Source organism: Notolepis coatsorum, assembly GCF_963971535.1.
Source record: "Notolepis coatsorum genome assembly, chromosome: 12".
Taxonomy (NCBI): domain Eukaryota; kingdom Metazoa; phylum Chordata; class Actinopteri; order Aulopiformes; family Paralepididae; genus Notolepis; species Notolepis coatsorum.
In genome coordinates, this window is record NC_140176.1 from 2,721,722 (window position 1) to 2,748,616 (window position 26,895).

At 40.9% G+C, this 26,895-nt stretch overlaps 1 protein-coding gene across 1 annotated transcript; it reads right to left on the minus strand.

Moving 5' to 3' along the window:
* Nucleotides 1–13,328: 13,328 nt before the first annotated feature.
* Nucleotides 13,329–14,753, minus strand: LOC311238601 (monocarboxylate transporter 10-like; the record flags this gene model as incomplete). Its single annotated transcript, XM_084326723.1, has 1 exon — nt 13,329–14,753. One exon carries the CDS (start codon nt 14,751–14,753, stop codon nt 13,329–13,331), a length of 1,425 nt encoding a protein of 474 aa, XP_084182849.1.
* Between the last annotated feature and the right edge of the window lie 12,142 nt (nt 14,754–26,895).

Genomic DNA, 26,895 nt, shown 5'->3' on the forward strand with positions numbered 1-26,895 from the left:
CACGCACGCACGCACGCACGCACACATAAAGGTCAGGGGTTCAAGAACTTTCATAAACTTCTTGTCAAGGACTATGAATTGATTTGCTTTAGGTGGGTGGTTCTCAACTTGGGGTCCAGGGACCTCCAGGGGTACTTGAGGAGGTTGCAGGGGGTCCCTAGAAAAACATATTTCACGATTTAATTCAAAAGAAGTTAAGCTCAGTGAGAGAAGATATGAATGACTCTAATCATAGGTGTCACTCTCTCCACTGTTATCTATCCTTCTACATCTCTCCTTCTACATCATGTAAATAATGTCACTATCTATTATGTGCTTTTTTGTGCAAATTTAATTTTGGGAATGATGATATGGCCACTTTTAAGGGGTCGCAAATTAGCCTTGGCAAGATATCCTAAATACAATATCTTGTTATTGTAACATGTTACAATGTTTTCTTTTGCATTGTCCCTGATAAATATATTTATAAATAAAATTACCAGAGACCAGCCAATCAGGGACCAGTCATGGACCAGCCAGGGACCAGCCAGGGACCCCATCTGAACAGAGCTTTGATGTTAGATGTGATTTAGTCCAGAATTCCGGTGGAGAGATAAGAAGAGTGACACGTATGATTAGAGTAGTCACTCGTATACATTGTCTCACTAGGCTAACCTGTAGTCAATAGAATATTAGAATAATATAATATAATAATAATAATAGTGAGGACTCTTTGGAACACCTTCAAAGACCTGCAATGGTCAAAAACAAAGCCGTCTTTCTCTCTCCATCTGGACTCAGCAGAGTCAACAGAGCAGCCCCGTGGTCCTCCCAGATAGCACTTCCATCGTGACAAACCCCCAGCCTCCACACACATTAATCTCTAAAGCATTAATCCAATAGACAATGGATCAGGGGGCCATTTGAAGCAATGGAAAACAGAAAGATCACAGGTAGGATCCATTCCTGCTGCGACTAAGGAGATATCACTCACCAATTCACGTGTGCGCCCGGCTGTGCTATTTGCTTTTCAATTAGGCCATATCCAAATGGGAGATAGGAACGTTTTAAAAGTATTCAGTTGCCACTTAAAGGACTACAGGATTTTCTGCCTGGCCCTCCAATTTAGATAGAGTCCATCTGAGCGATTAGCAGCTCAAACAAGCTCTCGGCAGTAAACACACACGGATAATAAATAGTTATGTTAGATGTGGCAAACATCCGCCTGAATTAGGACTCTATTAAGGCGACCAAGTGAGTTTTAGGGACAATATGGAGATATCTGTGAAGGTAGATAGTGAGGGAGGGTGTTGGTAACTTTCCATGATGACGACGGACCTGTTGCACCCTGCAGGAAGGGGTTAAATGTTGTACCCTGCCTGCAGGAAGGGGTTTAATGTTGTACCCTGCCTGCAGGAAGGGGTTTAATGTTGTACCCTGCCTGCAGGAAGGGGTTTAATGTTGTACCCTGCCTGCAGGAAGGGGTTTAATGTTGTACCCTGCCTGCAGGAAGGGGTTTAATGTTGTACCCTGCCTGCAGGAAGGGGTTTAATGTTGTACCCTGCCTGCAGGAAGTAGTTTAATGTTGTACTCTGTCTTTATATAGCAGGAAGTAGTTTAATGTTTTACTCTGCCTGTATAGCAGGAAGTAGTTTAATGATGTACTCTGCCTGTATATAGCAGGAAGTAGTTTAATGTTGTACTCTGTCTTTATATAGCAGGAAGTAGTTTAATGTTGTACTCTGTCTTTATATAGCAGGAAGTAGTTTAATGTTGTACTCTGCCTGTATAGCAGGAAGTAGTTTAATGATGTACTCTGCCTGTATATAGCAGGAAGTAGTTTAATGTTGTACTCTGTCTTTATATAGCAGGAAGTAGTTTAATGATGTACTCTGTCTGTATATAGCAGGAAGTAGTTTAATGTTGTACTCTGTCTGTATATAGCAGGAAGTAGTTTAATGATGTACTCTGTCTGTATATAGCAGGAAGTAGTTTAATGATGTACTCTGCCTGTATATAGCAGGAAGTAGTTTAATGTTGTACTCTGTCTTTATATAGCAGGAAGTCGTTTAATGTTGTACTCTGTCTTTATATAGCAGGAAGTAGTTTAATGTTGTACTCTGTCTTTATATAGCAGGAAGGAGTTTCTGTCTGTATTTAGCAGGAAGGAGTTTAATGTTGTACTCTGTCTGTATATAACAGCAAGTAGTTTAATGTTGTACTCTGTCTGTATATAACAGGAAGTAGTTTAATGTTGTACTCTGTCTGTATATAGGAGGAATGAGTTTAATGATGTACCTTGTCTTTATATAGACAAGGTGGTCCCCCAATTTCTTTTTAACTCCTGACACAACATTAACCTCACCTGAACCCTTGTGCTGTCCTAACGATGAGGGAGCTCACTGGGCTTAGGGAGAGGAAAAGATACATCATGTTTAAAGCCATATAACTCCCTCCATGGAACTCCCTCCCCCAGTCCATCAGAGACTCCCCTACACTCTCCACCTTCAAAGCTCGCCTCAAAACCCACCTGTTCTCCCTTGCCTTCAACCCCCCCCACCCCTAAACCCCCCCCTCCCCTCCAACCTGATCGATATGTCTCTAGTCTTTTTTTTTCTTTTTTTTTTTTTTTTTTTTTGTGCCATCAGGCTGTCTCCCCCGTTCCCCCCATGGTCTCATGTTCCTTTGTTTTTGTTTCTTTGTTGTTTTGTTTTGTTTCTTTGCTTTCGCCTCTTTGTTTGTACCCCTGCTCCCGACTACTGTCAGCGACTTCGGGTTATTGAGAAGCGCTATATAAATTAAATGAATTATTATTATTATTATTATATAATTTTAACTGTTTACTATTTAAAAAAAATTTTTTTACCCATGTTTAACATTCATAGCCTATTCTCAAGATATCTGTAAAAAATTACACATATTTTCGAATTTTAACCACTTAAATTAGTGTTTGTTTGATACCACGTCAGTTTTTATTGAAAAAATATGTCTTTTCATCGAAAAAGACGGATACTTGTTTGTTTTGACCATATTTCTAATATTTATTTTTGATAAAGACCAATTAGGAATATCTCGACGAATTACCTCTGAATATGAATCAAAAAAAATATTAAAGATTCGCTCATTAGTTCGACCACAAACGGCGTTGAGGCGAAACTTTACCAAGTGGGCCACTGACCTGCATTATCCTCCGGGCGCTCGATGTACTGCCCCGGCCAGAATATTCGGCTCGGCTCGCTGGTGAAACAAGGACCAGAGGTGATCCGCGCAGTACACTTCCTCGTTGGCGCGTGCCGCCTATGGGGGTCCTGTTTTTCGGCGTGTGGCGCGCTGCAGACTGTGCGGTCCGGTCGCCTCTGGTTCTGTCTTGAAAATCCACTCGCCGGCCCCCCCCCCCCCACCACAAAACCTGTGTGCCGAGTTTCAATCACTATCAGCCCGCCACAGTCTATCTCACCTCCCCTGACTTGTGGCAAAGTTATCTGTGGAGCAATGACGCCACCATGAGTTTTACATCGGTAACAGCACATCCCAGCAATTGCAGGGTCCTTGTCTCGTGGAATATTCAAAGCATGGCAAGATATATAGAGAATTGAACGAATAAGAGCAGATTTAAAAATGCTTAAAAATGCCGTTTTAACGTTGGAGTGGATGAGAGTAGAAATAGTAACTAGGGGTGAAGAAGGCACTAAATCTGTCTCTACTATTTCTAGAGTGTTTCATGTTCTAAGCTTTTCACACAATGAACATATATGTAAAATTAAGATATTTACCCAATTTCATGAAATAATAATAAACACAGACACCGCTGTGCTCACACACACACTCAAAATATTTCAAAAAAGTAGAAAAAGCGACTAGGACAGCACAAGGGTTAACTCGTCCCATTCCGCTTTTTTGGTGGCCTTGTACCCGTATTGGCTAGGGATGTCCGATATTATCGGCCGATATTGGCAGTAAAATGTAATATCGGAAATTATCGGTATCGGTTTTCATTAAATTTATTTAACCTTTATTTACCCAGGCAAGCAAGTAAGAACAAATTCTTATTTAATTTATTGTCAAAAGTATGCATAATTGTTAGGGTTTGAACCGACCTCAATCGCACGGCACAGACAGGAAGTTCAGAGTTAGCCAAATACTAGGGCGTATTTATTTACAGAGTCACAAAAGGGGTAAAGTAACAATTATGAAACAACAAGGGAGACTGCCATCGGCAGAGTTCTCTGCGGCTCTGCAGATCCTCCTGGTGATAGCAGTGGGGAATCGGTATTTGACGTTGTAGCGGCTCTGCAGATACTCCCAGCTTTAACTCGAGGTGGAAAACGGAGAGAGAGAGAGATATCAATAACAGTCCAACGAAACACAGAGGCAGTGTGGTTCCCTCCTCCCTTAGCTGTGTCCAGAACCAATGAACAGTAACAATCTTCAGTGTTCTCAACAACACACAAGTTAGCTGAGTTTAGTGCAAACAGAAATGATATCTTCAGTGTCTCTTCAAAACACACACTTCAACTGAGTCCAGTGCAAGCAAAAATGATAATCTTCGGTGTTCGTCACACACACAGACAGAATAATCCAGAGGGGTTTGGTTCCAACTCACCCAAGCGCAAACGCGTAAAGCGGGTAAACGAGGCGCAGCTCCAAACGGGGAACAAGGTTCTCATCAGCGGATCTCCACAGAAAGTCCTGGAGGGAAAGAAGACGAGGCACAGCAACGGGGAAAAAGCAGGCAAAAGCAGTTGTATTCCAAAACGACCCGACATCGATTGAAGGGAAGTCCCAGTATAAAAAGCCTCTGGGGCGCTAATAAAAAACTATGACAGGTGCGCGCTGGAATTGATACTTGCTCCAAAAGCGTGTGGCGGGGAATGCACCAATCAACACCTTAAAGGAGCGGAGCGTGTGGCGGGGAATGCATCAATCAACACAGTACCTTAAAGGAGCGGAGCGTGTGGCGGGGAATGAACCAAACCTCACAATAATGTTGTGTTAATTCCACAACAAGAGATATGTAATGTTAATTACCTGAAATTATTCATTTTTTAGGGGGGAAACCCTGCATATATCGGTATCGGTTGATATCGGTATCGGAAATTAAGAGTTGGACAATATCGGTATATCGGATATCGGTAAAAAAGCCAATATCGAACATCCCTAGTATTGGCTACTACTAAATAAGATGTCATGTTCTTCCCCTGCTGTTATCATCATAAATCTATCAATACAGACCGTATTAATTAATGTTGTGTTTCTTTTTCAAATGTAGTGAAGAGTAAAGACCCTAACCCTATCAAAACAGCAGTCAAAGTGTATATTTTCAGCACTACGTTTGTTTACCGATGTTTTAAATATATATATTTTTTGTGTGAATTCTCTGTGCATTGCATCAGAAAAAAGTGAGTAGCCCCGCAGGAAATGACTAAATCCAGACATTCCATTGGAAAGAGGAGATTTGTCCCTATCCATAGATGTATAACTTGGCCATAATAAGGTAATTTATAGGCTTGATATTCTATATTCTATATTCAAATGCATTATAATTCAAATTGCATGTGTCCGGATGGCAGAATTCAGTACTGTAACTACAAATCCTTCTGTTTAATCATCTTCCCTTTATTAATTTGCTTAGATTTTTTGTACACTTGATCTCAAGAAGGTGCTGAACGAGCTCAGTGTGTTTCTGTGAGTGGTGTCATGGTCCTGCCTTGTCAGTGCTCCTGCCTCTCTCTGTTCACTCTACCACTCTCATTATCGTTAACTAGTTACAGGTGGTGTGTCACGACTCACGAGACAGCTGATCTACGGTCTGGAGGCAGAGTGCATCATGGTATATAAACCCGCCCCAGACGTAGAGAAGCTGTCAGATCGTAAACTCTCGTACCTCGTTAGTCACGTTACTAAGCTCTTGTATCTACTCTGTTGATTAAGTTGTTCTCCTGGATCTCTTGTTCATCGACCTTGACCTAATATCTTTTCTCGTCCTCTCTCCTAGCCTGTACGGTGAAGACCTGGAGACGCTGGCCTGCTGGTTAAGACCTGGAGACGCTGGCCTGCTGGTTAAGACCTGGAGACGCTGGCCTGCTGGTTAAGACCTGGAGACGCTGGCCTGCTGGTTAAGACCTGGAGACGCTGGCCTGCTGGTTAAGACCTGGAGACGCTGGCCTGCTGGTTAAGACCTGGAGACGCTGGCCTGCTGGTTAAGACCTGGAGACGCTGGCCTGCTGGTTAAGACCTAGAGACGCTGGCCTGCTGGTTAAGACCTGGAGACGCTGGCCTGCTGGTTAAGACCTGGAGACGCTGGCCTGCTGGTTAAGACCTAGAGACGCTGGCCTGCTGGTTAAGACCTGGAGACGCTGGCCTGCTGGTTAAGACCTAGAGACGCTGGCCTGCTGGTTAAGACCTGGAGACGCTGGCCTGCTGGTTAAGACCTGGAGACGCTGGCCTGCTGGTTAAGACCTGGAGACACTGACCTGCAGGTGAATACCTAGAGGCACTGCTCAGACCTACGCCCGGCTGACGACAACTGCTCCTGCTTTCCCCCTCGTCTGTCTGACTTCCATGCCCCTGTATTTACCCTGGACAATATTAAATATACCCATATTGGGTTTTGCTCAGTTCTGCCTACCGTGTCTCCTTGCCTGCACATTGGGTTCCAACTACAACCGTGATAAGTGGGTGTGTTTCTGTTAGTGTGTGTGTTTCTGTTAGTGGGTGTGTTTCTGTTAGTGTGTTTCTGTTAGTGGGTGTGTTTATGTTAGTGTGTTTCTGTTAGTGTGTGTGTTTCTGTTAGTGGGTGTGTTTCTGTTAGTGTGTTTCTGTTAGTGTGTGTGTTTCTGTTTCTGTTAGTGTGTGTGTTTCTGTTAGTGTGTGTGTTTCTGTTAGTGTGTGTGTTTCTGTTAGTGTGTTTCTGTTAGTGTGTGTGTTTCTGTTAGTGGGTGTGTTTCTGTTAGTGGGTGTGTTTCTGTTAGTGTGTTTCTGTTAGTGGGTGTGTTTCTGTTTCTGTTAGTGTGTTTCTGTTAGTGTGTTTCTGTTAGTGTGTTTCTGTTAGTGTGTTTCTGTTAGTGAGTGTGTTTCTGTTAGTGTGTTTCTGTTAGTGTGTTTCTGTTAGTGGGTGTGTTTCTGTTAGTGTGTTTCTGTTAGATGTGTTTCTGTTAGTGTGTGTGTTTCTGTTAGTGTGTTTCTGTTAGATGTGTTTCTGTTAGTGTGTGTGTTTCTGTTAGTGTGTTTCTGTTAGATGTGTTTCTGTTAGATGTGTTTCTGTTAGTGTGTGTGTTTCTGTTAGTGTGTTTCTGTTAGACGTGTTTCTGTTAGACGTGTTTCTGTTAGTGTGTGTGTGTTTCTGTTAGTGTGTTTCTGTTAGATGTGTTTCTGTTAGTGTGTTTCTGTTAGTGTGTTTCTGTTAGTGTGTGTGTTTCTGTTAGTGTGTTTCTGTTAGATGTGTTTCTGTTAGTGTGTGTGTTTCTGTTAGTGTGTTTCTGTTAGATGTGTTTCTGTTAGTGTGTTTCTGTTAGTGTGTTTCTGTTAGTGTGTGTGTTTCTGTTAGTGTGTTTCTGTTAGATGTGTTTCTGTTAGTGTGTGTGTTTCTGTTAGTGTGTGTGTTTCTGTTAGTGTGTGTGTTTCTGTTAGTGTGTGTGTTTCTGTTAGTGTGTTTCTGTTAGTGTGTGTGTTTCTGTTAGTGTGTGTGTTTCTGTTAGTGTGTTTCTGTTAGATGTGTTTCTGTTAGTGTGTGTGTTTCTGTTAGTGTGTTTCTGTTAGTGTGTGTGTTTCTGTTAGTGTGTTTCTGTTAGATGTGTTTCTGTTAGTGTGTGTGTTTCTGTTAGTGTGTGTGTTTCTGTTAGTGTGTGAGTTTCTGTTAGTGTGTGTGTTTCTGTTAGTGTGTTTCTGTTAGATGTGTTTCTGTTAGTGTGTGTGTTTCTGTTAGTGTGTTTCTGTTAGATGTGTTTCTGTTAGTGTGTGTGTTTCTGTTAGTGGGTGTGTTTCTGTTAGTGTGTGTGTTTCTGTTAGTGGGTGTGTTTCTGTTAGTGGGTGTGTTTCTGTGAGTGTGTTTCTGTTAGTGTGTTTCTGTTAGTGGGTGTGTTTCTGTGAGTGTGTTTCTGTTAGTGTGTTTCTGTTAGTGGGTGTGTTTCTGTTAGTGTGTTTCTGTTAGTGTGTTTCTGTTAGTGGGTGTGTTTCTGTTAGTGGGTGTGTTTCTGTTAGTGGGTGTGTTTCTGTTAGTGGGTGTGTTTCTGTTAGTGTGTTTCTGTTAGTGTGTTTCTGTTAGTGTGTTTCTGTTAATATGTGTGTTATGACTTATTCCTATTGTGGTCCTTGTTTCTCTCGCTTGATTTTCTTTCAAATTCCATTCATTCAAGACAGAAATCATATCACTAATATAATTATATATATAAAAAAAGATAAAAAATAATAAATAAATTAAAAACACAGAAACACAGATTATCATGTCCATCTCATTATACCGTTCAATCAGCTATATAATAATAACAACACTAATAATCATCATAATCAGGTATATATTTATATCAGTTCCTGTCTATCACTATAGAACACAGATTCCACCCTCTATTCAGACACAGAGGGATTTTGATGGGTGTCATTGGCCAAGGATCACAATGTATTTAACTTTTAACATTATTTATACATTATACATATCACTCTGCTTGTAAAGCTCTGTGTTAACCTTCAATAAAAGCACCAACACTCAACACAACACACTGGAGAGAAGAATCTTTTCACACAGTGTTGTGATAAAAACAGGTTGTTCACCAGCAGGCTACTCACCTTTGGATGGTATTGATTGTAATTGTAGTGGAGCATTCTGGATACTTAATACCGCTATTAGGCTTGTTTCCCGTCAAACATTGCCAGAGGACTGTTATAGTTTAGCCGGCTCTGATAGTTTGATCAATAGGGACATTGTTGCTGTAGGTGACTCTGTCTAAATACCAGCAGCTGCTCTTATCAAGGAGGAATCATGACGCTTAATAGAACAGAGATAAAGGTGACAGAATCAGGCTTGTTCTTTAGACACAACCTCCCGCATCTACGTTACGTTTCACATCATGCTCTCAACTCAAATACATCTCCAACATACTGTGAGTCCCTGTATCAAGACTTTATAGTCAGTCATTTCCAGAGGGAAGATATTCATCCAATCCCATATGTTGATTCTAAGTGGTGGGGCAATGTTTTTATTTTCTTAACATTGACTGTTTCGTTTGGCGGACATTGCAATAAGTCTATCGGTGTGCTGTATGTGTGTAGGGGCGGGTACAAATAAGATTTTTTCTTCTTCCTGTTCCTTTCGGCCATGGTATTTGGTGGATCATATTAATATGTACTGTCGGGACTATGGTAATTCCATGTACGAATAAATACATGATGATGATGATTTTTTAACATTCATATTATGGATTGTATACCTTTAAATGAGACTATAGTAATGTCACATTATGGATTGAACCTTTAAAGGAGACTGTAGTAATGTCACATTATATATTGAACCTTTAAAGGAGACTGTAGTAATATCACATTATAGATTGAACCTTTAAAGGAGACTGTAGTAATATCACATTATAGATTGAACCTTTAAAGGAGACTGTAGTAATATCACATTATAGATTGAACCTTTAAAGGAGACTGTAGTAATATCACATTATAGATTGAACCTTTAAAGGAGACTGTAGTAATATCACATTATACATAACCTTGAGACTATAGTAATGTCACCCTGAACAAATAATAATACATAATAATAAAGATACATCATATGTCTCATGTAATACATAATAATATATGATACTAAATATATACTGTATGTCTCCTAATAATAATAATTATTATTATAATAATATATAATAATGAAGATACATAATGTCTTCATTAATAAATATTAATATATAATAATAAAGATGCATAATATGTCCTCTTTAATAAAGAATATATTATAATAAAGATACATAATATGTCTTATTTAATAATAATACTATATAATAATAAAGATACATAATAATATGTCTCCTTTAATAATAATAATAATAATAATAATAATAATAACATATAATAATAAAGATACATAATATGACATATTTAATATATTATAATAATACTAATAACTATATATCATTCATATGTATTCTTTAATAAATAATCATATTTAATAATACATATTCAGAATATGAACTTTTTAATAAATAATCACATATAATAATAATAAAGATACATAATAATATATGTTCCCTTCAACATTAACACGTTCTCGTCTTCCCCGTTGAGCTAACTGCAGTGGGATACGTGGTGTCCATCAGACAGTTCCATAAGACACTCTTGTCAGCTGCTCATGGAGACAAACTGAGTTTAAAAGCTTTATTATCGATCCGCTACTGGGCTTTTTATGAGCATGTTGTTGATCTAAACCCATTCACTGCCTGTGTAAACGCTGCCCTGCTGGTAACATAACTTAGAGAGAGAGAGAGAGAGAGAGAGAGAGAGAGAGAGAGAGAGAGAGAGAGAGAGAGAGAGAGAGAGAGAGAGAGAGAGAGAGAGAGAGAGAGAGAGAGAGAGAGAGAGAGAGAGAGAGAGAGAGAGAGAGAGAGAGAGAGAGAGAGAGAGAGAGAGAGAGAGAGAGAGAGAGAGAGAGAGAGAGAGAGAGTGTGTTGTGGCACCCCAGTGGAAATAGGGAGGTGTAGTCTGACGTCACTTTAGTTTCCCGCGAGGTCCACCCGTATAGGGATTTATCATTGGGAAAATGGATTATCGGCTATTGTAACAATTCTGCCTCATGAACATTGGCAAGCTTTCCATTTTTGCACAAAATGAGTTCCCTTCTATCACTAACATTATTGTTTAAGCATTTTCGGTTGAAATAAAGTCAGTTATAAGGTTTTTAATTTGTTGTTAAAAAATAACTACACTTACCAATACAGCCCATGTCTGCATATTGCATTTAGACACACAATAGATGATCAATGGTGTTAATCATTTTTAATAAACTGTAGCCTATTTTATACAATAGCATAGCCTACTGCTACAGATGTGAATAAACATAGCACAGTCGTTTTCGTGATTTGAAATACATGAAGTGAATTACTCATCTGCTCATTGAAATGTATTCATAGCGATCTACCAAAACAATGATGGCCGTAAGGTGAATTGCACTTTATAATCTTTTTTTAATTTGGTCTGATGTGTGGGTTGGAGTTGAGTGAGGTCTGGAGAAATTCACACTATAATAAGTTACTATATATATGCATATTACGGAAGCCCTAAACTCGCCAAAACTCGCCGACAACGTGTCGTGTAATCTGCGCGGAGCCGTTGTTGCTCAACGCCCATGCGCAGTAGATACCGACATCTGCGTGCCCTCACCAACGTCCGGTGACGACAGAGCTGTCCCAAATAGCTGCAGCTACCATGTGTTGTCAAGTTATTGTTATAAGGACCCCAGTCCAAGCTACAACAGTCTGCATTCCCTTAACAATTGTTTGTATTGAGCCGTATTGTATTGTACCCATTCTGCAATATGTTAAATAAAGTTTACATCCATTCATTCTGCTAGCATTAACGATTGCATGAGCAGCTGGCTAACGTGAGCTAACGTTAGCTACCAGACCCTGTTAGCTCAGAGCTCCTCTTTCAATCTTAACAAGCATTAAACAAAATGGCCCAGTCATCTATTCACCTTTGTTTAATACATGAGGCGTTGTCTAATGTTATCTAGCTACTGATAGCTCCTGATATCATCAGTTTGGTGCTGGCTGGCTAACATGAGCTAACGTTAGCTGCTAGCCACAATGCTATACTGTTATAATGGCATATCCCTATCGCGTTAGCATGTAAGCTAACAAAATCGGCGATCTTTTTGTGAGACTAAACTATCCGCTCTTGGTGGTCAATTGTGTTAGTTTTGTTTCATCAACAAATGAGAGGCAGAACACACAGTGAATGTATCCGTTTTGTTTATTGCACTTTTATTGCACTTTCTTTGCTGAAAAAGAAATGCTACATTGGCTAAATGGCTCACGGAGGCATTTAAAGATGGTGGCTTGTTGATTTTTTTGCAGGAAGTGTATTGGCACATCCAAGGTAACTACCTCCCTGCGCATGCTCAGTGCTGAATTCGAGACGCGATCCGTTGCGGTCTGACCACGCCTCGTTCTGACAAAACGAAAGTGCTCAGGTCGCAAAACAAATGTCTAACTCGCCTGCCACTATGTTGCACTCTGGAAAGCGAAACTGATCTTGAAAACAAAACGAAAATACCCCTGTGTCTAACCGCAGCCTAGACAGGGGTTCTCAACCTTTCTGCTGCCAAGGCACCCCTGTGTTCAATAAAATATTCAAGGGGACCCCTACATACGATATAGACTTTTCCGCTCCTGTCTTTTTTGCTACAATGATGACAAAAGTGCTTGTTTTCAAAATAATGTTTATTTAAGAAACCGGGAAACACATTTGTGTGCAGGCTATATAATGCATTATTAACAGGTGTTTCAGGTCTAAATGGCTTAGTACTGTTGACATTACACTGCTTGTAGTAATAAATCAAATAGCATATTTCTTTAAATAAAATTACAGAAAATTGTCACTAAACTGCTATCTGTTGCAGCTGCACACTTCTCCATAAAAATAGCATATTTGGATAAGTGTGACCATTTCTCAAAAACAGAAAATCATGTATTTTTTTTAAATACAGAAAAGGATCACCAAGTTACCATTTCTCAAAAAATATAAATAAATACAGAAAATAAGCACTTGTTCACTCAGTGGACATTTCTAGCTCAATGCGAGGTCTGCTGCTGCTGGCTAATAATACGGTCAATACGTGGGGAGATCTTTGACAAGGCAACACGCTTGTCATCCTCAAGGCTCAACTTGGCCTTATATTTTGTTTTCAGAGCTGTCATGGATGAAGCCAGCTTCACACAGATATGTGGTGCTGAATGGTATCAACACCTTAACTGCTGCATCCTGAGATACTTGGTACTCAGCACCACACTCAAACTAGCTCTCCAGGTGGTATCAGATGAGATTTCAATGAGTTCTTCCAAGAGTTTGGATGGAGATGTGTCAGGAAGCTTTGTCTCAATGTTGTCTGTAAAGTTTTTTTTTTATCCAGAGTAACTTGGTGACCCTTTTCTGTGTTTTATTAAATAATGATTTTCAGATTTTGAGAAATGGTCAAACTTATCCAAATATGGTATTCTCATGGGAAACAGTGCAGCTGCAACAGATAGCACTTTAATGATAATTTTCTGTAATCCAAAAATAATAATAAAAAAAAAAAAATAATAATAATCTCAAGGCACCCCTGGCAGCTCTCTGCGGCACCCTAGTTGAGAACCGCTGGCCTATAAGACAGATTCGGGGTCTCCGCCCTTGAAAGATGCGTCTCCCTGAGGCTTCTCGTAGTCTAGCATTTCCTGGGTCGTCTCCTCTCCTTTCTTGAGAGCCTCCTCCTTCTCACTCCTCTTGCGCCTCGCCTCCACCCAGGGTATCAGACACAGCACGGCTCCTCCGATGATGGGGGGGATACCTGCCAGGTAGAAGGCCACGTCGTAGCTCCCCAACCTGTCTCCCAGGTAACCTGCGATGAGAGGTCCCACGGTCATGGGCACGGACATTATGCCGAGCATGAAGCCGATGGCCTGTGAAAAGTCATTGGAGCCCACCAACTCAAAGATGATGGGCGCCATGATGCCGCTCAAGCAGCCGTCGGACAGCCCCATCAGCAGGCACACAGCGATCAGGCCGCCAAAGACGTGACAGAGGGGGATCATCATGGACATCAGGCCGATCACGAACAAGGAGGACACCTGTAGATAGACTTTGTTGACACCCTGGACGTAGTCTGCCACCCTGCCGAAGATGAGGTTGCCCACTGTGGACGTTATGCCGATACACATGAGAAGAACCTCCTTGTTGGCGTTCGTCCCGAAGCGCTCCTCCACGTGTTTCATCAGGTGAACGTAAGGCACAAAGTAGCCGAAGAGGGCGGCGGGTATGCCGAACACCCAGATGCGGTATCCCAGGGACCTCCAGATGTTGCGGAAGTTGAAGATCTCACCGATGGGCTTGTTGGGCCGCAGGGGCGTGTAGGTGAACCCGGCCAGCATGAGCACGAACATGAAGATGCTGAGGACACGCATGGTGTTCTGGAGACCCACGCTGTCCAGCAGGAGGGGGAGCAGGAAGGCCACCATGATGGTGAACACGTTGCCGCCGGTCGCCACGATGCCGCTCACTAGGCCCAGGCGCTTCTTGAAGTAGTGGGGGAGGATCACCAGGCTGGGCTGGTAGGCAAAGGAGCAGCCGCAGCCAAACACGATGCCATAGGTGAAGTACAGGGCACCGAGGGACTTGACAAAGGAGCTGGCCAGGAGGCCCACCAGGGCCACGGCGGCCCCGCCCACTGCTGTCACTCTGCAGCCCAGGATGTCTGTGAACACACTGGCGATGGGAGAGCAGAACAAGATCATGCCCATGGAGAGAGAGCCCACCAAGGCTGTTCTGGATCGCTGGTTGGCATCATCTTCGGTGCCAAATTCTTTGATGAGAGACAAGAAAAGGATGCCAAAGGTGTTTTGTATCATAAACACCGAGCCGTCACACCACATGGCAGCCAGCATGACGACCCAGCCCCAGCCTCCCTCGGGGGGCACAAACTCTGCTGCCTCCTCAGGAGCCCCAGTGGCCGGCTCCCGGACGGGTACCTTGGTTTCACCACCATTCTCCTTCTTCTCCTCTGTCTCTTCTTCTAGGCGCGTCTCGTCCATCACTGCTCTCTAGTGCTGTCTTCTGGAGCAGGTAAGTTCTCACTGTAACTCCCTCTACTTGCAATGATGACAGCAACACGTTCTTGATATTACTGATTGGATTTATTTCAATCCGAACCGTGAGAACTGTGAAACACATACATGAAACAATAAATCACAGCTCAAACAATAACAACATACATCCATATTATCGGAGCAAAGCGTTTATTTTGTACATTATCTAATGTTAACACGAACCTAAACTAACGTTACAACTAACCTAAAGTTAGTTTAGGTTTGTGTTAACGTTAGATAATGTACAAAATAAACGTATTCCGCTGCTATAGACGTCGCTCTTTTATTTTGAAACCCCCCAGATAGGAAGTCATTGCTCTCGTTATTTGCTTTAGTGTCTGCCCGGTTCTGTGTTTGTTGGTTAGCTCCGTTAGCTAGCAGCCTATCAAGACCAGCCATTGGAATACTGTTTTCTAAATTGGGGAGGCTTTTAATCGTCAAGGTAAGAGGATTTTAAGTCATGGTATCCATAAACTTCAATCGGTTCGGATCCTTTGAATGAATGAGAATGTCAACAAACACGGCTTCACGTTGAAATCACTGACTGCGCCCAGAGAGGAGTGGTTAGGCAAAAAATTGTTCAGAGTATATTTGCTTAGAAACGTAATTGTCTAATTCAATAATTTTTTATTTCTCCACATGGTAAATACACAGGTCACAACATGTTTACAGGAACGTTTTGGAGTTGTATTTGGAGTGTATTTCGTGACTGTAGGGAACTTGAGGCTACAACTCTGCCCCACTTCCAGTGATGAAGCTAAGCTACGCTAACGGAGCGGCTGTTCCCTAAGCCTAATGCATGCACAGAGACAAAAAAGGTATGTATCTTCTTGTCTAACTCCAGGGAAGATGTTAAATACCGTAATTCCTCTAATAGTAACCCCGGCTTGTATTTGCTTAAACTGTAGCGGGTACCAGGCTTGTATTAGGAGGAGGCCTGTATAAGAGGGAGGCCTATATTTCAAATTTTCAAACGGATCATAATGAATAAATCAACATTTTGTGTCAGTTTGAACCCAGTAAAATGTACTGGGTTCATTTATTGAAACCAAGTACTGTATGAAATAGTAAACAGTGCAATTACAGGTGGTCACTGGTCATTTCAACGTTTTCAAAGTGAAATCAAGTAACTAGCTCAGTAGGAGGCCGGCTTATAATTGCTTAGCTCAAGAGCGCACCCGGCCATTAATAGAGACCCGGCTTGTATTTGAGACCCGGTTACTATTAGAGGAATTACGGTAAGCTAATTTCCCAAAATGTTGGAGTTTTCCAGAGAGAAATTTGATTTTTCAATGGCCTCTCTGCTGTTTAGTTTAGCAAGCCACAGCGGCGTTGTCCCAGCTGAAACGTATAAAAGGGAACCTGTGTTGAAAAACCATTGTGCCCCCCCCCCCCCCCGAGAACATTTTATGCCCCCCCACTCATTTGTTTCTGCAGCCTGGTCTGTATTCAAGTAGAACAGCTAGCTAGCTGTTGTGGACACTCACCGTTCCACAGCAGAACGGTAGGCAAGGCACCTTGGTTGACAAATGCAGGTTTCAGTCTATGTGTTGTAGGATAGACAATCTATCTATCCTGTCTCAAGATGCACAATGAGATCTTCTTCTTCTTCTTATTTGAATTTCCGGCAGAGTGCATCGTGGCGTATTACTGCCCTCCGCAATTCTTTTTATGGGCTCTTCTTCTTCTCCTTCTTCTAGAGAGAATTGTTGAATATATATAGAACACAAATGTTCTAGAATGTTCTATTATGATATCATACTGTGACATCACAAATGTTCTAGAATGTGCTATTATGACATCATACTGTGAGATCACAAATGTCCTAGAATGTTTGATTATGACATCATACTGTGACATCACAAATGTTCTAGAATGTTTGATTATGACATCACTGTGCCATCACAAATGTTCTAGAATGTACTATTATGACATCATACTGTGACATCACAAATGTTCTAGAATGTTTGATTATGACATCATACTGTGACATCACAAATGTTCTAGAATGTTTGATTATGACATCAGACTGTGAACATCACAAATGTTCTAGAATGTTCTATTATGACATCATACTGTGCCATCACAAATGTTCTAGAATGTTCTATTGACATACTGTGCCATCACAAATGTTCTAGAATGTTCTATTATGACATCATACTGTGACATCACAACGGAACATGTTTGAGTCCATTTGAATAATATAAATAAGCTGTTTGGTAAGGCTGTCCCCGAAGCCTATACTAATACCAACGCATTTGTGCGATTTGCGAATCCGATTGGTCCATGTGACATGTGCACCAATCGTGTGACGGCAAGTTCTTTCGACGGTTAAGCTTAGGCACTCTTTCGAAGTTGGTTAACACTTTGAATGCCAGCCACGACATAACACGTGTTAGCAGTCCGCCCCCTGAATGCCCAGCACGACAATTAGCGTGATTTTTTTTTATTAGCGATCTGAATTCATATTTCATCAACCGAGTCTACCGTTGGGAAACCAGCCCCATCAGGAGCTCAGATGTGAAAAAAGCGCCTCATATCATCTCCCAGATGGTAATGCACCCTTTTGGAATGGACTCAATGAATATGGATGAGACATTTTTTTTCCGGAATCCACATTTTACTTCTCAACCGGAGATGATCCCAGTCATTGTGGAGCCTCAGCATGTAATATGTGTTTTACAGTATAGGTTGGATCAATAAAAGGATAGATTTTTGGAATGGCGATCAGGTATTAGAATAATCTTTTTGGATACCATCTGATCTCAGTTAAGGAATCTATTTTACCAGTCTTAGGATAATCAGACCTGTTTTCACAGAGATATAAGCTTTTTCCCTATGTGTCATATGGCTGTTTGGCTGTGCGAGCGATCATGAAATATATCAGATCAGATATCAGATTGCGGCCCCAGCGTGCATACGTACACATATACTATCGATAATCTAGCGTTTATTTGAAAACAATTCATAAATAGGCAGAACAATTAGAAAGTTTTTGTGTATTCTAGAATATTCCGTTTATTATGGAATATTTTTATTTTCCTTGAAAACGAGGGCTTTTCAAGATGCTATAAAACGGAAATGAACCGATAAAAAAACAATCCGCTTGGACAATGTTGACTGGAAAATGAGTCATTGATAAGCGATAACGCTAACATTGAAGTGGATGGTGGGCATTCAAGCACTAAATCGTGCGCCCCCTGCTGGGCACTGAAAGTGTTAAGGTTAGAGTTTGTCTTAGAGTGTGACGGCAAGTTCTTTCGACGGTTAAGCTTAGGCACTCTTTCGAAGTTGGTTAAGGTTAGAGTTTGTCTTAAGAGCATGGCGATAGAACGCCAGGTAGTTTGCAGGCTGTTCAACGCGGAAATGGGCAAAGACACAGCTCGTCACGCTATTGGGTGCAAATGTCACATGACCAGAAACGTCAGTGGCCAATCAGATTCGCAAATCGCACAAATGCGTTGGTATTAGCATATACGCGTCCCCGAAGCCTGTTTTTGGGATTCAAACTTTGTCAGGGTTCTTCGAACGGACATTCGAACCTTCATTTTTTAAGCTAAATGTTTTTAAAACACAAAGGACACCTCTTTCCTATCGTAGTAAGGTAGACAATGAGCTACAACCTTGTTTTCACCTAAACGAGCCGTCCTCGGAGCTGTACATTTAATAATATTGATCTCTATGTGCAGTCGGCTGTGAGGCAAGTGCGCAGCCAGGGACCGTCTAAAAAGTGCAACACCGAAAAGAGACACTACAAAAAGATTCAATAACTTCACTGTCATACAATATGGTCTGATATTAACATTCAGTATTCAATATTGTCTGATTCAATATTAACATTCAGTATTCAAGTAGAACAGCTAGCTAGCTGTTGTGGACACTCACCGTTCTACAGCAAAACGGTAGGCAAGGCACCTTGGTTGACAAATGCAGGTTTCAGTCTATCTATCTTGTCGCAAGATGCACAATGAGATCTTCTTCTTCTTCTTCTTCTTCTTCTTCTTGAGAGAATTGTTGAATATATATAGAACACAAATGTTCTACAATGTTCTATTATGACAGCTACTGTGACATCACACTGTAAAACCGAATAAGTTTCCAGAACTTAAAAAAATTGACGTAATCCCATGCCTCAATTTTTTTAAGTTGATAAACTCAAATGTTTTCAGTTGGCTAAGACTTACAATTCTCAGTTAAGGCAACTCAAATATGGTCTGTTACTGTGACTTAAGGTTCTCAGTTAAGTCAAATCAAATATGGTCAGTTACTCTGACTTACAGTTCTCAAGTGGAGTCAACTCAAATATGTTCAGTTACTGTGACTTACAGTTCTCAGTTAAGGCAATTCAAATATATTCAGTTACTGTGACTTAAGGTTCTCAAGTGGTGTCAACTCAAATATGTTCAGTTACTGTGACTTACAGTTCTCAGTTAAGGCAATTCAAATATATTCAGTTACTGTGACTTAGGGTTCTCAAGTGGTGTCAACTCAAATATGTTCAGTTACTGTGACTTACAGTTCTCAGTTAAGGCAATTCAAATATATTCAGTTACTGTGACTTAAGGTTCTCAAGTGGTGTCAACTCAAATATGTTCAGTTACTGTGACTTACAGTTCTCAGTTAAGGCAGTTCAAATATGTTCAGTTACTGTGACTTAAGGTTCTCAAGTGGTGTCAACTCAAATATGTTCAGTTACTGTGACTTACAGTTCTCAGTTAAGGCAATGCAAATATATTCAGTTACTGTGACTTAAGGTTCTCAAGTAGTGTCAACTCAAATATGTTCAGTTACTGTGACTCACAGTTCTCAGTTAAGGCAGTTCAAATATGTTCAGTTACTGTGACTTAAGGTTCTCAAGTGGTGTCAACTCAAATATGTTCAGTTACTGTGACTTACAGTTCTCAGTTAAGGCAGTTCAAATATATTCAGTTACTGTGACTTAAGGTTCTCAAGTGGAGGCAACTCAAATATGTTCAGTTACTGTGACTTAAGGTTCAACCTTAAATCCATGTGATTAAGTTAACAGAACTCAACGACATTGAGGCCATCCCATGCCTCATTTCTTTTAAGTTAATCAACTCAAATTTTTAAGTTAATCAACTCAAATATTTGCAGTTACTATAACTTAAGGTTCAGTTTTAAAATCCATGTGAAAAAGTTAACAGAAAAATAACTACACAAGCACATTATATCAACTTCAAACAACTCTTTTATTTTTTTCTATTCAAAGAGTATAAAAGAGTATACATATATAATCTGTATGTTAGCAATGTACAATAACACTGTAAACACCGTACACTGTTTTTGGACTATATATGTTAACAATACCGACCAGGTATTAGTGCCTTGCAAAGTGCAGATATGAAGTTTTCCCCTTTTTTTTTTATGCATTTAGGAGGTTTTGTTCTTCATCGAAACTATTTATCTTACAAAAACATTGTGTTACAACTTCAAACTCTTTATATTTATTTCTATTCAAAGAGTATACATCTATTTATCTTACAAAAACATTGTGTTGCCCTCTACAACATTATGGCAATGTTAAAATTGAAAATATATATATATAGAAAATAAATACATGCATGTTATAACATGTACATACAATGTAATGTATATTACACATTTAATCCCTCTGGTCACAATAGTGTAATAATGTTTGTTATAAGGCTCTGAAAATGTTACTGAATGATGTATCAATGTATTTCCAGCAAATGTTGAAATAATAAAGGGTCTCAATATGTGCAGTGCACATGACCAGAGCCGTTTACATCCTGGCTGAATTACTCAAATTTGTATAGTGTGGTCATAGAATGAGCAAACATGTTGACGGCAACTATTGTGACCGTTGGGATAACACAGTGTATCTATGTACAGTACAGAATAAAATGTATAGATTATCTGAAAATTGTCAATCCGCTTGGCACATGTAAAATTCACAAACGTTGTGCTGTATATTGGGTCCTGCCAATGTGGAACCAAAATACCAACCCACATTACATGCTATACAGCTGGCAATACTGTTAATAGTGCACATACCTACATATGGAAATGCAGCTGCATGTATTTGCTCCATGATGTATCATGGAACAAGATGGTGTTTTCATTGAAAGAGTTAGTCAGAATGTCAGAGGCACCATCCGTCATTTAGAGCAGGCTATGTTTGCAGAATGATAACTAGAACACTACAGTACTCTGTACTAAGAACACTATACAGTACACTAACTATACTGCCCTGTCAAGGCAGACCGCAGTAACTTTCAAACAGTGAAACTGAGAAAAATGGCTTTAAAGTTTTTTGACTTGCCATCCAAAATGTGTTATAGGTAGATAGATGATAGTACCCAGATTTAACATGTATTAATGAAGTAATCTTTAGGCATACAAAAATATGACGTAGTTATTTTAATTAACCCCAAAAAAGCAGATACTGCACTCTGCTGCACGATTTCCTTAAATAATTATACAGGTAATGTACAGGCAAAGTGCAGTAACTTCAAATGCAATGTTGTTTTCCCTCCAGCTTTCATAACTTCACCTAGCCATTTTATTTGGATCATCATCATTCCAATATATTCAGGTATTAAATTTCATTTTCAAAATGGCTAGGTTAAGTTATGAAAGCTGGAGGGAAAACAACATTGTATTTGAAGTTACTGCACTTTGCCTGTACATTACCTGTATAATTATTTAAGGAAATCGTGCAGCAGAGTGCAATATCTGCTTTTTTGGGGTTAATTAAAATAATTATGTCATATTTTTGTATGCCTAAAGATTACTTCATTAATACATGTTAAATCTGGGTACTATCATCTATTTACCTATAACACATTTTGGATGGCAAGTCAAAACACTTTAAAGCCATTTTTCACTGTTTGGAAGTTACTGCGGTCTGCCTGGGTTTTGAGTGTGATTTTGTAGTTACTGCAGTTTTTAAAACCCCATATCTCCAAAACTGAGCGACATTAACATCTGAAACTTGGTCACAAGATAAAACATTTATTGACAAGGTCAATTTCACTCATAACTAAATTTTTACTTTTTTCAAGTTACTGCGGTTAGCCCTTGACAGGGCAGTATACTACTGCCTACAAGGTCTCAAGGATACAGTCCCACTCTCAGCATACAAGATCGATGGTCTGCTGCTGCTGACTCCCAAGCGATTCATTCAAGTGAAACGGAACTGAGTCCAGCTAATGGTGAATAGTTATTTTATTAATCAATTATTGTGTCTTTATTGACTCTAGTTGTGTAATTGACCAGTTCATATTCTGTATAAGTTCATATTCTTTATATGTTAATAATAACGCTTCTGTGTTGCGTTTATGGCTCCTGGTATATCGCCTTGTACTCTGTACTGAGAACACTAACTCTACCACTGCCTACAAGCAATGGAAGCAGTCAGAGCAGAGTGGCATTTATGCCCATTGCCTCCTATTGTTCCTCGAGAAACAAACGTTTGGGACTTGGATGTTGCCTTTGAGATTCTGATAAACTCTTTCAACTCTAAAACTTACTTGGATGAAATTACAATAATGCCAGCTATAGACGGTTAAGAAAATTCGAACTGTAAAACTCTCAAATGTAAACATATTACATAAAAAATAAAGAACAAGGTACATTGAGTAGTTTGGACCTATTGGCTGAACATCTGCAAAGTAGTACAGCAACTTTTGAAGGTATTATTTTGACATGACAAGACATTTCAGATGAGTTTCTATAGACACACTTTTGAGGTGTTGGTAAGTGCTTTGGGGTAGTGCATAGATTAGTCCAAACATTACAGGAAGGAATCACCAAATCTGGGGAAGCTGATCATGATATGACTTTCAATGACAATAGAGATTGTCACAGGCTGGTAGTGAACTGGACTTGTGTCATGATCACTGATTACAGTAAGGAATAGAAACTCATCTGAAAGAAGGATGTGGGGTGAGGTATTCATTTCCTTGTCATGTCAAAATAATACCTTCAAAAGTTTAATGCAAGAGCGGTCAGGTGACGTAGCGGAGATTGCATTCGTCACCAACGCTGGAGACACTGGATTCGCGTGTTCGAATCCAACTCCCTGCGTTGTCACCAGCTTGGCTGGCCGTTCACACTAATACAATTCGGCAGTATTAGGGGGTGGGGAAGCTGGCGGGTGGGAATCTGGCGTTGTGGACAGCGACGCCTACAGGTCAGGTCTCGGCGCTTGCTAAGCGGGGCAGGACTTGGTGGAGATAGCGTGCCCTCCCACGTGTTACACTTCACCAATGAGAGCCCTCGCTGCCAAGTGAAAAGACGTCACTGGCTGTCGGCGCACGTCTCGGGGGAAGCGTGCGATTGACTCGGGACGCCCTTATACCGACTCGTAGGAGAACATGCATACAGCACCAGGTAGGGGGGGGGGGGGGTGGGGGGGGGGGGAATTCAACGACTAATTGGGACGGGGAGAAAATCCATTGAAAAATCGGAAGAAAAAAAAATTATTGCATCATCAAGTCATTCTTGAGAGTCTGCAACCTGGGCAACAGTTTACCAGCTTCTAGACCTAGTAAAATCTTCTGAATGAATTCAAAAGTGTTGGTAAGTCCCTTGGGGTAGCTGAGGTGCAGTGCATAGATTAGTCCAAACATTACCAGGAAGGAATCACCAATCAGAGATTGTCACAGGCTGGTAGTGAACTGGACTTGTGTCATGCATGGTCACTGATGACAGTAAGGAGGGCCACTGCAACACCCTGAAGCTCTGGCTCATCAGGCGTGTCCTGAAGGAATGAAAGAGACATAATAATCACAAATAAATCCATGGTTTCTACAAAGTGCAGCACAAAGCTAAGTATATGGAGTTTTGTTTGTAAGTTGTTTATATTTTAGTTAGAACAATTTTTTTGGTGAGAAGGTTATTTTTATTTAACCAGGTTAGTCCCGTCGAGATCAAATATCTCTTTCACAAGGGAGACCTGGAAGGAAGGAAGACTGATACTTAGCATTTTGATTAACTGTTCACTTAATATACAGTTGTACTGTAAATTATTTTCACTCGGACTCACTGTGCAGGTTTTGAAAAATCCAGCGACTTCCTCATGCAGATACACAGGCAGGGCATGGAGAACAGTGGTACGCCTGGTGTGAACATCATGGATTTCCTATTAAGATGTAAGATTAAGAAGAAGAAAAATAATTGTATTATATGGAAATGTTTACTGAACAAAGCGGATTTTAAACAGTCCAATCAGATATGTCCACAAATAACATGTTCACATCTTTAATGCAATCAGAAAAATGGCAAACACAATGGTGGACTAATTGTAAAATTCAAAAGCTCATTTGAATCATTGAACCTGTTCAATGTTACAGAGGTTCGACCTATGACATGTATAATAATCTATTCACCTGTTCATCGTGGATTTTTAAAATGTGAGCCAAAGCATCTGCTGTGTTCCCAGTTTTGGGCGCCTTCTGTCTGAATAACGTCATCAGTCGAGGAAGATGGCGGTCAAGCTTAGCGTAGAATGTGTTGGGCAGGTTCTGGTTGGTAATCAGCTGGAACTCTGCATACACCTATATTTAAAAACAGCAGGACAATATAGTATATCAACATCAATTAGTCACTTCAACTTGGTGGATCTCTTACTTTGTTTGGTTTGGGCTTCAGAGCATGACGGCGGGATTTCTGGTCAACCATGTCATTACATGCTTTGCGGAATCGGTCGCTGATGACTAGCTCGCGGGGGCGCACAGAACACACACGCAGATGCGCCGCTAGAGTATATAAACCAGGCTTAGGAATCACAAGTTTCACTTTAAAACACACAGAATGTGCCAAATGTTAACACAGGAAAGAGAGAGCTGATCTACATTACCTCAGACTCCATTTTGAGAGCAGGCCAGAGGTCCATGAGCTCTTTCACTGGTGGGCTGGACTTCACTATGGTCTGTCGGCGCAGGGCAAATGTGGTCTGCATCAGCTTGACAAGAGACCTAAAGCACGACATCTTAGAAAAGCTTGCATCTACAATGTATGCTTTCAAGGCTTATCTAAGTGATGAAGAGATAGCAGTGGCTTCTGCGGCTCTTGTCGCCAAACATCCCTGCTTGAAGGAAGCAGGATCTGAGACCGGCTGCAATGGATGGAAGAACAGCATCAAATTCAAGATGGGCAATTTCAGGAACAAGCTGAGACGGGCAGGATGTGAGGAGGTCACTGTAAATGCTGGAAGAAGAGGTAGAAGCAATCCTGATGGCGAACCTTCACATTCCAACATTAAAAGACCCAAGCGAGCAGAAGTAAACTTCCTACCCAACTATCCCCAAGGAGAGGATTCCTTGAGGCTTGAGCAGTTGAGGCAGACAATTGCTGAAGAAGTCAAGAAGACTGAGAAGAACCTGCCCCTCATTAGAAAGAAGGTGTCTCTTGTTCTTCTCAAATTCGTTGTTTCCGTCTCTAAGTTTCAGCTCAACATCGAATGCAAATGTAGGAACTGGAAAAGGACCTGGAGGCCATCTGCTTAGACGTTCTGGAGATGACATATCTGAAAGTATATCAGTAGATGCGAGAGAGCTGGAGTCGAGCGAAAGTGAAATGTGCACAACAGCTTTTTGTGGCAATTCCGTAATGTCATCAAGGGAAGTAAGTTTCCCATCAAAGTCTGGATCTTCATACAGCAAACTGAAGTCAAGGTCTATTTCCAACTGTTCTTTTATAATCTTGACCAGTGCATCAACAGAGGCGGGTCGTGAACTGAGTTTTAATTTTCTAGCCCGGTCTGTCTCAACAACACGAAGGATCATGGGTTGTGGGGAGGCAGCTGCCATTGTGCTATGGAAACTTGAATGAATCGCTTGGGAGTCAGCAGCAGCAGCAGACCATCGATCTTGTATGCTGAGTGGGACTGTATCGTTGTGACCAGACTGCAGGTAGATGGACAGTGGACAGATGTGGTCCGGTCGACAGACAGCAGCTCAAGGACCTAAGGAGTAGTCATAAACACAACACAGAAAGCGTCATTATTAACATATACAGAATATGAACTTATACAGAATATAAACTGGTCAATTACACAACAAGTGAATAAAGACACAATAATCGATTAATAAAATAACTATTCACCTTCCGTTTCACTTGAATGAATCGCTTGGGAGTCAGCAGCAGCAGCAGACCATCGATCATATATGCTGAGAGTGGGACTGTATCATTGAGACCAGACTGTAGGTAGATGGACATATGTGGTTGTGTGGTTGACAGCTCATAGGACCTAAGATGTTCTATATACCAGGAGTCATAGTCTCGACACAGAAAAGAAACCTCGTTATTCACAAGGTAGATCTGTTCTATTTGGCTAAATGTAGACAGTCCACCACTGACTCTGACGGAGAGAAACATTCCACAGACATAGTCTGTGCCATCAATGGTTACCTTTGATGTCTGGTAGATTGTGTCACTAACTGTGTGTCCTCTAATGTGTACCTGAGCTACTGCTGGTAGAGATGAAACCAGAACAGAGTCAACCCTGGATGCCTGGGTTTTTGGCTTGAAATATGATGGTGAAGCAAGATGATATGCCATCATGTGTTGGTGTCTGATTGCCATCGTCTTCAAGATATTTTTGAAGTTTTGAGTGTCATGCACCACTCTTTTGAAAAAGCGGTGCTTGGCCTCAAATCGCATGGTCCAAACATGCAGCAGGGGTTAGTAGAGTTAGTAGGGACAGTAGGGTTAGTAGGGTTAGGGTTAGTAGGGTTAGTAGGGACAGTAGGGTTAGTAGGGTTAGTAGGGACAGTAGGGTTAGTAGGGTTAGTAGGGACAGTAGGGTTAGTAGGGACAGTAGGGACAGTAGGGACAGTAGGGTTAGTAGGGTTAGTAGGGTTAGTAGGGACAGTAGGGTTAGTAGGGTTAGTAGGGACAGTAGGGTTAGTAGGGTTAGTAGGGACAGTAGGGTTAGTAGGGTTAGTAGGGACAGTAGGGACAGTAGGGACAGTAGGGTTAGTAGGGTTAGTAGGGTTAGTATGGACAGTAGGGACAGTAGGGTTAGCTGTGTTTGAGACATGGAGGATAGCCTGCATCTTTAGGAACAAGGAAGATAGGTTCATTTTAAGTTGATTTCTTA